Source organism: Chenopodium album, chromosome 12 (genome assembly GCF_948465745.1).
Source record: "Chenopodium album chromosome 12, dcCheAlbu1.1, whole genome shotgun sequence".
NCBI classification, from domain to species: Eukaryota; Viridiplantae; Streptophyta; class Magnoliopsida; order Caryophyllales; family Amaranthaceae; genus Chenopodium; species Chenopodium album.
Window position 1 is genome coordinate 53,979,180 of NC_137845.1, and position 12,941 is coordinate 53,992,120.

General features: G+C 33.2%; 2 protein-coding genes across 2 annotated transcripts; one reads left to right on the forward strand and one right to left on the reverse strand.

Moving 5' to 3' along the window:
* Positions 1-359: 359 nt before the first annotated feature.
* LOC145571374 (uncharacterized) lies at positions 360-3,887 on the reverse strand. Its single transcript, XM_081630420.1, has 2 exons — positions 1,300-3,887; positions 360-1,197 (listed from the first exon to the last, which is right to left on the reverse strand). Exons 1-2 carry the CDS (start codon positions 3,885-3,887, stop codon positions 360-362), a joined length of 3,426 nt encoding a protein of 1,141 aa, XP_081486546.1.
* Positions 3,888-11,874: 7,987 nt separating this feature from the next.
* On the forward strand, positions 11,875-12,687 carry LOC145571376 (uncharacterized). Its single transcript, XM_081630421.1, has 3 exons — positions 11,875-11,980; positions 12,090-12,485; positions 12,649-12,687. The coding sequence occupies exons 1-3, from the start codon at positions 11,912-11,914 to the stop codon at positions 12,685-12,687; spliced, it is 504 nt and encodes a 167-aa protein (XP_081486547.1). The 5' UTR covers positions 11,875-11,911.
* The last annotated feature ends 254 nt before the right edge of the window (positions 12,688-12,941 follow it).

The following is a 12,941-nucleotide window of genomic DNA, read 5'->3' on the forward strand; positions in this document are numbered from 1 at the left end:
AACCTCGTAACGATTGCAAGCCTGTGAGACATAAAACAGGGGAAATCAATCAGGTCAGTCAAGAAAGCAAGAAGCTTTGAGCCAAGCAACCCAGGACAAGATGAGATATGCCTACAGGAACTTCATATTTATTTTATTTGGGCAGTTGGCTGATTCTACTCCAAAACAAACAAATTAAGCTTCAAGAGATTATCAAATAATTGCAAACAAAAAAAAAAAAAAAACCAAACTTTTGGTCATTAAAACAGATAATTTTGCAATTAAACAAAATTAAAAATTGTTTAAGCTAAAATCCATAAGCTTTTATTACTTCATAGTACACTAAAAAAAAGACTACTAGAAAGGATCAATCATATTTCCTAAGCTTCATCTTCACTTGCTTCCATGAAATCCCATAGAGTATCGTCCTCGATTTCATCATCCGAATCATCAATTTCCGGCTCTGCTCGCATATCTAACATGTATTCTGGAACGTCGACAGTAGTGGCAGGCAAGTCCTCTCTCAACCAACTATCATAGTCATCATCAATAGTTGCCCCTGGGCGAGCACCATCGCTAGTAGATTCATTCCAATAAGAAACTCCAACATCACCATCCGATTCTTCACTCATATCAAAGAAGTCTCCGGGGATAGTTTCCATAACGTAATGCAAATGCTTTTCTTTGGAATCTTGCACATAAAAAACTTGGTTTACTTGATTAGCCATCACAAAAGGGTCATTAGTATAGCATAACCTTTTAAAATTTACACATGTTAGCCCAAACTCATCTTGCTCCACTTGAAACCATTTACAGCGAAACAATACCACTTTAAAATGACCAAAATAATCTAACTCAATGATATCCTCCACCACTCCATAATATTTTACATCCCCAACAATAGGATTTTGATCCCTAGAACTTGCAAAACTCGACATTGAAGATGTTACACTAACTCCACTACATTGAGTTTTCCTTTTTGACTCATGTGCAGTTGTATGAAATTTGTTACCATTTATTAGGTACCCTTTAAAACTTCTCACAGTATAGTCAGGACCTTGGGATAAAGCCTTGATTTCTTTGGAAACATTTTCTTCCCGTATACGATCCTTGAACCATGCTCCAATATCATGACTATGCTCTTGTGCTCTCGCCCACCTACTCCGCTTAACCCGTCTACCTTGACTTCTTTGACGATTCACAAAATCTTGATGTTCACTACATACATATCAAAAAGCAACTTAGTTGTATTAGTCAACTATAAACAATAAAGATTAATTATAGTTAATATGAAATAATACCTTAAAATTACTTACGGACCTTATGTAATCATTGATTTCATCACAATTAAAGAGTACATAGCGATGAGCTTTCATCAAAGTGTCCTCATCTAAGGAAACCTTTTTGCCTTTATTTTTCTTTTTTACACCTAAAGGACGTCCAACATTAGGAAAAAGGCTTCCATCTTCATTGGATGCAGTATCATCATCATTTCTAGGTGCTCCATTCAACTTGGAGCTAAAATCATCATGAAGATACCGAGAACAAAAAATAAGGCATTCTTCTGCCAAGTAGGCCTCTGCAATGGAACCTTCGGGTCGACTTTTATTTTTTACATAAGACTTCAATTTACCCAAATACCGCTCTTTCGGATACATCCATCGACCTTGAACAGGGCCCCCAAGCCTTACCTCCTCTACAAGATGAAGTGGAAGGTGAATCATTATGTCAAAGAAACTTGGGGGGAATATCTTCTCAAGTTGGCAAAGTATGTCTATGATTTCAGATTCAAGATCATCGAGATCGTTACACTTTAGAACTTTCCTACATAAACCCCCGAAAAAGGATCCTAGCCTAATCAAAGTAGATGCTACTTGCTTAGGCAAGACATTCTTTACCGCAACTTGGAGCAAATAATGAAGCATAAAGTGGGCATCATGGCTCTTGTAACCAGCAACCTTCCTCTCATTGGATTGGACACATCTGGAGATGTTTGATGCACAACCATCGGGAAACTTAGCACCTTTTATAACACTGCAGAACAAGTCTTTTTCACTAGAAGATAAAGAAAAACAGGCTTTGGAGTATAAACACTTCCCTCTATTATTTGTTCTCTTTGGATGGAGTTCATTTCTTATACCCATATCCTGTAAATCAAAGCGGGCTGCCACATGGTCCTTAGTCTTTCCTGGGATATCAAGTAAAGTACCAAGCACACTGTCACAAATGTTTTTCTCAATGTGCATAACATCAAGATTATGACGCAAGGTATTAGTTTCCCAATAAGGAAGCTCAAAGAAAATTGATTTCTTCTTCCAAGGAAATTTCTTTCTGCCCTTCTTTTGAGTTTTCCCAAACTTATTTTCAAACCCTTCTAAATCCTTTAATACCTCAGAACCCGAGAATCTAGTAGGAGGAGGAGGCCTTGTCTCTACATTACCATCAAAAGCTCTCTTATTACGACGCCACGGATGATTTTCTTTCAAAGATCTACGATGTCCCATGTAACACATTTTCCTGCTATACTTAAGGTATTTGGACCAAGTCTTATGATTGCAATTCGGGCAGGCAAATTCTCCTTTGGTGCTCCATCCGGACAACATTGCATAAGCAGGGAAGTCACTGATTGTCCATAACAAGGCTGCCTTTAAAGAAAATGTTTCATCTTTCACAGCATCATATGTGTCAACTCCAACTTCCCATAACTCCTTCAATTCCTCAATTAATGGTTGCAAGTAAACATCAATATCATAACCGGGAGAAGAAGGACCAGGTATAATCAAAGACATGATATTGTACTCGGACTTATTATATAACCACGGAGGCAAATTATAAATGGATAAAACAACAGGCCAAATACTATATGACACACTCATAGTTCTGAATGGGTTGAAACCATCAGTAGTAAGACCTAGCCTCACGTTTCGAAAATCACTTGCAAATTGAGAATGTACAACATCAAAATCTTTCCAAGCTTGTCCATCAGCAGGGTGCCTTAATTTGTCATCTTTCTTGCGATCAGTTTCATGCCATGTCATGAGTTCAGCCGTCTTAGAGCACATGAACAACCTTTGTAGACGAGGTTTTAGAGGAAAGTAACGCAGAACTTTTGCAGGAACTCCTTCGTCAGGCAATGCACCTTCCTCTTTTTGCTTCTCATTTAACTTCCATCGAGAAGCTTTACAAACATGGCAAGACTTGTCATTTGCACGTTCTTTCCAATACAACATACAATCATTAGGACACGCATCAATTCGTTTGTAATTAAGTCCAAGGTTCTTCACCATTTTTTTAGCATGATGAAAAGAAGTAGGAAGCTTTGCAAATGGAAAGGCATCACATTGAAGCTTCATCAACTTATCAAAAGAAGAATTGCTCCACCCGTTAAGACATTTAAGTAGATAGAGTCGCACTGTGTATGAAAGAACAGAAAAATTCTTACACCCTGGATATAATTCCTCCCGTGCATCCTCTAACAACTTATAAAAGTTTTTAGCGCTCTCATCTGGACCCTTCCGAAGTTCTTCTGCTTCAGAACTTGAACCTCCTATAACATCTCTGAAAATATCATTAATCATCTCGTCCATATTGTCTAATGTGTTTTGATTACCACACTGATTACCATCTCCCCTTGAAGAAGACCCTGTTGTAAATCCTTCCCCATGAAAGTTCCACACTTTATACCTCTTGTTAAATCTGTTAGCAATTAGGTGATTGAAAACCTCCTCCCTTGGGAACCAATATCTGTTAACACACTTCATACAAGGGCATAAAATTTCCAGTTCATCATTTTCCTCTGTGTCCATGGTTGAATTTAGAAATGCAAAATCTAGAAAATTCTCAACTCCTTTGATATATTCTTCGGCACTATGGGGTGCATCAATCCAATCTTTGTTTATGTTTGCCATTATAATACTCTATAACATAAAAAGTTATGTGGAGGATCAACAAAAAAGGTAATAAACTAATAATCATATATTGACATGAACAGTTTGATTGGCTAAATCAAAATAAGAAGATCGACAAACTTTCAGCAAATAAAAATGCATATTCAATTTCAACTCTCAACAATTAAAGGTCACAAATGTCACAATACCACAATTGAGTCACACCGCAAAACAGATACACCCAAAGAGAATGGTAACAAGCACCTAACAATCCTATGTATACATCAGATTCTATTTTACATCCAATACAGCCAAAGAGAATTGCAACAAGCACCTAATGAATAATATAATTTAGATTCTATTTAGTTTGTTTCAAAAAATATATATATATAGAAATTATATTATCCATACATCACATTATAAATCAAGAACGCAATATTATATAGAGCCATAACCTAGAGGTTGTCAACATTTAAGGATCATCTACCTATGTTATCCCACTATAAGATTGTTTGTCTTCTTTATTAATTTAGATTATCAAACCAATTAAACAATAAACATACTGATCTAATTTGATAAAAAATAATTAAAAATCCCTAACTTTTCAAACCTACTAAGAATTAGCCTGACATACTATGAAATTAAAATAACTAGTTGAGTCGAGTTGACAAACTTACTTGTGTTTGTTTCTTCCTCAATCTACAAGCTGCTTCAATCTACTCCAGACAAGAGATACCAAACAATCTACTCCAATAAATTGCAATTTGATACCAGAAAATAGTAATCAAAATCTAATTTTAGCGCAGAGACAATCTTTTGATTTCGTAATTGGGGTTTGTTCGACTTTTGGGGAAATATGATTAACAATTTTTTTGTTTTTTTTTTTTTAATGAAAAGTAAGAACGGTGATTGATTTTGTGGGAAGTTTGTTATAGGTCTATTTGATTTTGTGTGCCTGCCACCTACTAACGAATTAATTGGGTTTGTTTTGTGTTTTCCTTTTTTTTTTTTTAATGAAATTCTCTTTTTTCATTTTATATAAGAACACTGCTATAGCCCTGTTATGTTCACCTTATTTTCACTTATTTAAGGAAAAATAATTTTAGATCAGGGTTAATAAATTCAGATAAGATAAGTTCAGATTAGTTGTGATAAGGGTTAATCAGAGCTACCCAAATTCAATTTATAACTAAAATAAATTTCTAACAAGGGTAATAAGTTTAGATAAGTAAAAATTAGGTGAATAAAACGCATCGTAAATCAAGAGATGCTAAATCCAAAAATTTCCTACTAATTAGCACTACTCAAACCAATCTTTAATAATAATAATATAGTATGAAGTATTTTGTGAGGGGAACATACAATTATTAAATCATGATTAGATTTATTGAAAGAGATAATCATGAACTTAAACTTTATACGAAGTATGTTATTATCAATTATAATATTACCTCCGTTAATTATTATGTGCAACAAAGGGATATTATTTGTGAGACATAAAATATTCCTTTGTTGCACATAGTAATTATCGGAGGTAGTATTTCATATGTTGTGTCAAAATAAAAAAATATACTCCGGTGTATTTTCTAAAATAAAGTGTGATTAGTGATGGTAAGATGAATTAGAATTTGACTATTAGTTATAGGTAGAGTTGTCAACTTGAAATGTTGTAGCAATTACGTGCTGACCATAGACAGATTGAGTCATAATGAGTCAAATTCCTCTCAAGGCGGGGTGGAACCATAGCCTTAGTTGTGGTTACCATTTTGATCCACCTCATTCATTTTGGGTTAGATATGTCAATTTTGAGTCAATATCTATTGAGTGAAGATCACATGTTTGACTTTTTTCACTAATTCTATGCTAATTTAATTTTGACCATCGTTTTTTAGTAACATGTAAAAATAAAATTTTATCATGAAATATAGTCTTAAATAGGTATTACTCCGTTATACTAAATCTTTATAATCTCTTTTTAATATTTTTTACCAATATAAAAAATCAAGTTTATCTAATTTAATGCATATGTGTCAAGTTTCACTATGTCAATTATATAAGAACATGATTAGTATCAACTGGTTATATAGTATCAATTCAATTACGGGTTGATCAGATCATTTAGTGATTGGATCATAATGAGTAAAAGTTACCATTTTAATTAACCTGAAATGTTTGGATTAGAATTCAACTTGTTATGTTCAAAAACAAGTTGGGCTAACATCAAATCGGCTCAAAATAGTTTGGATTACATCATATATCTGTATAGGTCGATGTTGAGCCGGGTTAAGTTCATGATTGTCAAACTAGAATCAGTTGAGATTAATTTTGGTGAAATCGGCACAAGACTTATTAATAATAAAACAATTTGACTTTAACATTTTTATAAAACTTATTAACATAATAAACAATGTGACTTTCACATGTGTATAAAACTTAATGGTAAATCTCACTATATGATTCTTGTTATTCTATAAAATAAGTTGACTTTCACATTTGTATAATTAATAATAGATTGTCATAATGGTCAAGGTTACCCTTTTAAACAACCTCGGTTTGGTCAGTTTAATTTTGAGTCGGGCCAATAGCTGTCGGGTCCATGTCAGATTTGAGCAAAGCCATTAACTTTGTATTGATGCTCAAATTGGAGTATTAGGTTCAACACGAGTTTGACTGGGTCTATTTCACATCAGTTGACTTTGGATCTCCTTGATTACAGTTTTGCCAATTTTGATTCAATATTACATTTGTATAAAACTTCATAAAAAATTAAAATTATTACAAACAAGACTTTATTGTGTTCACCTTTATTACGTTAGCTTAGATAAAATAAAACATGCTTTAGAGAAACTTGAAATAGTTCAGTATGGTAACTATTTTGCCAATTTTGGATAACTTTTAATTTCTTGGGTAATTTTAAGCCAATAAGATTTTATAAAATTTTATATGGATATAATAGTTACTTTTACTTACAAATCTTTAATTTTTATTTATATTGGGGGGTGGGGGGGGGGGGGGGGGGGCTAATATTTGTTCATAGCGGACTAACTAATAATCATATTAGGGAAATATTAATGCGAATATATGATATTTATTGTACATTAAAGTTTATTTTATTTATGTTTTTCTTAAAAGAAAAATAGTTTGTTATTTATTATTATTTTTTTTAATCCCAATAATAGATTACCATCCACAAATTAGCAAGTTGTAACTAAATTTTAGCCATTTTACTTTATTCGTCATATGACGTTACAATTTTGTTTCATTAAGATATTTTTTAATTCCACCCAACTAACCAAGTAAGGTCCCCTAGTTTATTCCCAAGTAAGCTACAAAGAAGCGAAGAATCATCTTTCAACCAATCTTTAAAAAAATTAAAAAAAAAAGAAAAAATAAATAAAAAGTGAAGAACCAGAGTCGGTCCTAAACTCCTAAGTCCTAACTCCTAATATCCTATACTCCACATTTATTTCCTAAAAAAAGAAAAAAAAAAAAAAAAATCATCATCCTCAACAGTTAAACTCGTCAACTCCTCAACCCCGGTTTCTTCTCCAAACCCGCGAAATGGTGAATTGTTTTTGGCTCCAAATTTTTTTCATTATGAATCAGCAGTTACTCCACTTTTTAGTTGTTGATCTCAGTATACAACACACTCATCACCTTAAAAACATCATATCCATCAATCGGTTACTCACCTCCTTTCTTTCTACTCAGGTGAGAGTTAATTAAGAGTATAAAGAATTTGTTTTATAATTAACTAGTTGCATCGCTCTCTTCTCACACTGCTTCCTTTGCTTTTATGATTAGCTAGTTGGGTTTGATGCCGGCAAATTTTTCGTTGTTTTCTGAATTTCATTTGTAAGTTACCATTGCCCCTTTTATCTCCCTAGTTAATTTAATCTTTTTAACTGCTTGATTTGATATTGGATCTGATTTTCAGATGTACATATCTTCTAGGTTGTCTTAATTATGTTGTTGTTGTTGTTTTTTTTTTTTTTTTTTTTTAATTTTGTTGGTTATGTTTCTTGGTTAGATTTATAATTGATTGAATTACTAAAATTATTTAACTTGTGGTTGTTGCTTGCGGTGATTATGCATTTGTTAAGGAGTGGGTATATATATAATTGCAATTAGTTGATGATACAAATAATTGTGGTGGTTTTATTCTTTTTGGAAAGATTTTTGATTTGGGTTTTAATCAGTTTATACAAAATACAAAGTATATGACTTCTTGTTATCAAATTAACACTTGTCGATTGCTTCGACTTGCAATTATCTCCTTGCTTAGGTCATCTCAATCCAATTGGAGAGTGGAGACTAAAGAAAAGACTTTAAATTATCTACATCATACCCAGCCAATTGCCAAACTTAGGTGCTTGATTTGTTTATGTGTTAAATTATTGATATAGACTACTTTTTATACTCCTTGTGCAGAAAGAGGGAAATCTAGGTGTGTGTTAATAATAGGAGTTACTGAGATAGGGTGTGCTAAATGGTAGGCAATTTGTTATTAGTAAAAGTGCTTCCAATGTATCTATTCAACTTTATGCTAAATTGCTTGAGACTAGTAAAGTACTTTATGAAAGAATTATCCCTTTATGATGGCCTTTCAAAAGCAACAAGGTATGGTTGAGATGTGTTAATTATAGCTTGAGGTCACAGCTCATCCCTTCTTTTAACTGATTGAACTATGTTAGGGGATTCAAGCTAAGGTCTATGTTGCTGAAATTTGGAAGCATCAATATATTTTTTTTTGATGGAGTCTCTGTTTGTCATTTGGTATAGACTGATATTTGAAGACCAAACTTGTAAGAACAATGTAAGAAAAAAATAAAGCTTGAGTAATTTTTATTAACTCTGGCAACAAGGGATAACTTGACAACTTGAGGCGATAAGTCTCTACGATGGGAAACTTCCAGTTAACTATCTCTTTTTCAAAATTCCTCACAATGCAAACATAATGACTACTACTGCCTTAATTCATATATATACTCAAGCTTACAAGTTTATAAGTAAACCTAACATTAAAGAATTTTGTCACTATTTTATTGAAGAATCAGCTCTGCAACTCCAATTTAACCTTGCTCAGCTCCCTCCTTGAGTAAAGAAGTAATTACATTTGTCCTGTTGTGCTTTAATGCCTTGTTGGCCCTGCATAGTGTGCTGTTTGTGCTTTTCCTCTTGGGCCTTCCCTTTATATGATTACTCTTGGTGTAAACCTGTAACTGTGGTCTGGATATTGGGTCTTTTACATCATTTTTCTCTCATTACCGAAACTACATTATTTCTTCACTGATTTCTTAATTGATTCTGAACTGAAATTGGAATTTGATATTCATGTTTTTTTATCCCTTTTTTTTACGTTGGTCAATATGCATATAGCTTTTGTTTGGTTATATATTCCTTACTCTTTATTTGTACAAGTTTGCTTTATGAGTGCTTACATATATATATGCTTTTTCTTCTTCTGTATAATTGGATTCATTTTCAAAATCAATTAGCTCCAAGTATGACAAAGAAAAAATCCACTAAGCTTGGAGCTATAAGAGGTTCAGGCGATGAGCATCAAACTCATGAACCAAGAATGGCAGAATATGAGAGGCTGAGAATGGAAACGATTAAAAATAATTTAACAAGAATGGAAGAATTAGGTTTGAAGGAAAAGGCTAAGTCACTGATGGCGCTAGTTCAAAATAATAGAGGCAATCAAAGTAAGAATAAAAAGAAAAAGGTTTCGGGAGACGATGAGCTCTATAGGCCTAACCAAGATGTGGAGCATGAGCTTGATTCCGCCGATGAAGAGTTACCCGTTCCACAGTCTAACAAGAGAGACAAGTCCAATTCTATTCAATGGAAGGTAGTTGTTTTTATGCTACACATTTATAAATAAGTATATCTCTGTTCTTTGCAAATGTAATTTCTGTATGCATCAAAATGTGATGTGCTGCTGTATATATGTGGGTTTAAAATTGAGAATGTGGGTTTTAAATTGAGAATGTGCTGCTACATTTTGTCTTATATATACAAGGCTTCTGTCTAATATAAAAGAGGCTGCCTTAATTCACTTTGTCTTATCTCCATCTAATCTGACATGGTGCTCCAAGTTTGCTGCTCCACTAGTGAGTGTTGTTCCCCATTCCTGCACACTTCCCTCTTCCCCTGTCCTTTATTCGTTAGCAATTAATTAATTTTGTTTCCTTGTGCCGTTGTGGTTTTCCCCTTCCCTGATTTTGCAATACAGGTTTGGGCTTGAGCTGTGGTGGCCTATCAGTTTGGTCCATCACATTATCCTTGTATGCTCATGTACCTAAAGTTCAGCTCAAATGTGGCCTCTTATGTCAATATGGTGTCTGAAACACTAAAGAACACAATCCCCAAGGCTACATGAAGCACATGCTTAGTTAGACATTATGTTTAATTGCTTATAAATGCTCTTATGAATGTGTGGTCTATGATCATTTAATTGCTTATAAATTTAACAAGAGTTATAGTGTGTAACTTTTTTTTTTTTTATGTGACATTATGTTTTATTGTATAACGTTTGTACATACATATATTAGAGTACTCTATTTCTTTCTGTTTTCCATGTTTGTTCCTGATTGCAGATTCGCAAAATGAAGGCTCTGACTCGAAAGGCAGTGGCAACAGCTTTGGCAAAACGTCGGCAGAATGTTGATTTGGGTTCTTCACATGGTGGCTCATCAACCCCTAATCATACATCACAAGAACCGGTTGAAATGCTCGGATTAGAAGTTGAACACTTAAATAATGACAAGAATGATAAAGAAAATGGCAAGCTATCTTTCATTTTTGTATTTACAAATCTTTACCTGCATGCATGATCAGTCATTATTTGTTTTAACATTTGAATTTCTTTGCTCATGTTAGCTGAAAAGGATAAGCCTAGAAGAGGACCCACTATGTGCTACAAAGTCCATGGACGCAGCGAAGAAGAACGCTTGGAAATTACCTTGAATGAGCATGGACAACCTGTTGGTCCGGATGACAATACATGCAATGAGTTCATTAGCTTCTTAGGAACAATAGCTCGAAAAGCAAATATCCTACCACTGACTGTCAAGAATTGGCCCATACTAAGGAACGAAAAGAAAGAAGAACTTTGGGATTATGTTTTGGTGAGTTACTTATTCAATTAAATAAATATGGTAGAAATGTTTTATAATTGCTTAACTTGTCCTATATGGTTTCTGCTATCATGTCAGAGTGTCATGTTAAACTTTCTTAATTGGCATATGTTTGGTAAAAAAATTGAACCCCAACTGTCATTATTGTTGTCGATCTGACCTGGTGTTCTGCTTGGCTGCCTGCTACTTTTTAAGATCAGTGACTTGTTTTGTAAGTGCTAGAATAGGTTCCAGACTTTCAGTGAGTTGTTTTCTTATGTTCTTGATTTGTGATTAAGATTAATTAATTGGCAGTGAGTTGTTTAACAGTGCCAATATGATCACTTTGGTATAACTTCTTTTTTTTATTGTTGTAGAAACATTTTATTGTCCCAATTGAGGGGAAAAAATGGGTTTTGCAAACCATTGGTGCTGCTTGGAGAAGGTACAAATGTTATTTAAAAAGAGTACACTTTCATAAATATGACAATGATAAAACAAGGATGATCAAACGACCAAAACTAGTCCCAAAAAATATGTTCCAAGACTTGTTAAAGATTTGGAATGATGTCAAATATGAGGTATTACATTTGTACAATTCTCTTATATATCCCTGCCTTTATAGCAAATGTATTTTTCTTGTCTTAAGAAAAATGTTATTCATTAGTTCACCGTCCTAATCTGTCAGGAACGATGTATGCAAAATAAAGCAAATCGGTTAGTTGGAAAGGAAAAGAACATTATGCATACTTCAGGACCAAAGAGTTTTGCTAGGGTTCGATATAAGTGGGTGAGTTTGTTTGTTTGTTTACATTTCTCATCACTTTTATTATTGGTTTTATTTCTACATTAAAATGATTGACACTCACTACTCTTGTATAGAAAAAGGATAATAAAACAACCAAAAATCCTAGTTTAGCTCAAATGTTCATAGCAACACGCAAGGAGAAGCTAACAAAGCGAAAGCCCGGTGACCTAAGGGACAAATTGATGGTAAGATTCATTCTCATTTCATGTTAATTTTTTTGTATTTAATTTTGTCGATATTAATTTCATGTTAATTTCTTTGCATTTAATTTGTCCTTTATCTTTTAAAATATAGACTGAACTTGAGAAATTAGATTCAGAGGAGGAGGTTGAAAATGTGATTTCAACTATTATTGGTTCCGATAACAAGAAAAAGTATCGATTAAATTTTCATGGAAGAGGTGTTTCATCAACTCAATTAAAGCAGAAGTCCTTGATGAAGGAAGCTGAAGAGAAGCATGCTCAGGAGGTTCAAGCTCTACAAAAAGATTATGAGTACAAAAGGCAACAAGATAGAAGGGAGATAGCATATGGTCTTAGCTCCATCCTTTCTCAAATTCAACAACAAAATCCACAAATGTCTTTTGATTTAAGTATGCTTGGCTCTTTATTTCTTGATAATCAATCTGAGAAGGATGGTGGTAGTACAACAGAAATGCTTCGACTTCATTCTTCGGCTTCTACATCCAAGGTAAAAACCTTTTGATTTCTATATACGCAAAGTATAGATTGAAAAGTGGCCAAGGTTTCCGTTTTTTCTTTTTTTTTCTTTTTCTTTTTTTCTTTTTCTTTTTTTTTTTTTTGTATTCGAGTGATACTAAGTTAAAATATTTATCTATTTTTTTTTTTAACAGGGAGATGAACAAGAAGATGATGAAGAAGTCTGCGAGTAAGAAGATGAATATGACTTTATGGATCAATTTGAAGTTGCTTTAACCTTTTATTATTTCTTCTATTTTTTAGTTACACTAGTATTATGGCCTACAACATTCTATTAAACAATAGATTAGTTAGATAGATTTGATGTTGAAAACAAGTTGATATTGTTTTGGTTGTACTGTTTTACTAATTAATTTTATAAGTTTGGGATTCTGTAGTCAAATGCTTATTACATGTTTTAATGTTCAACATTTTTCTATTATAACAA

What these genes read in the sequence shown, in the direction of transcription:
- LOC145571374 (XM_081630420.1), bottom strand. Translation starts at nt 3,887, where the DNA reads ATGGCAAACATAAACAAAGATTGGATTGATGCACCCCATAGTGCCGAA. An exon ending in GAAATCAATGATTACATAAG is followed by an intron (nt 1,198 to 1,299) that starts GTCCGTAAGTAA and finishes ATATGTATGTAG; the next exon opens with TGAACATCAAGATTTTGTGA.
- LOC145571376 (XM_081630421.1), top strand. Translation starts at nt 11,912, where the DNA reads ATGTTCATAGCAACACGCAAGGAGAAGCTAACAAAGCGAAAGCCCGGT. An exon ending in ACCTAAGGGACAAATTGATG is followed by an intron (nt 11,981 to 12,089) that starts GTAAGATTCATT and finishes TTTAAAATATAG; the next exon opens with ACTGAACTTGAGAAATTAGA. An exon ending in CTTCGGCTTCTACATCCAAG is followed by an intron (nt 12,486 to 12,648) that starts GTAAAAACCTTT and finishes TTTTTTTAACAG; the next exon opens with GGAGATGAACAAGAAGATGA.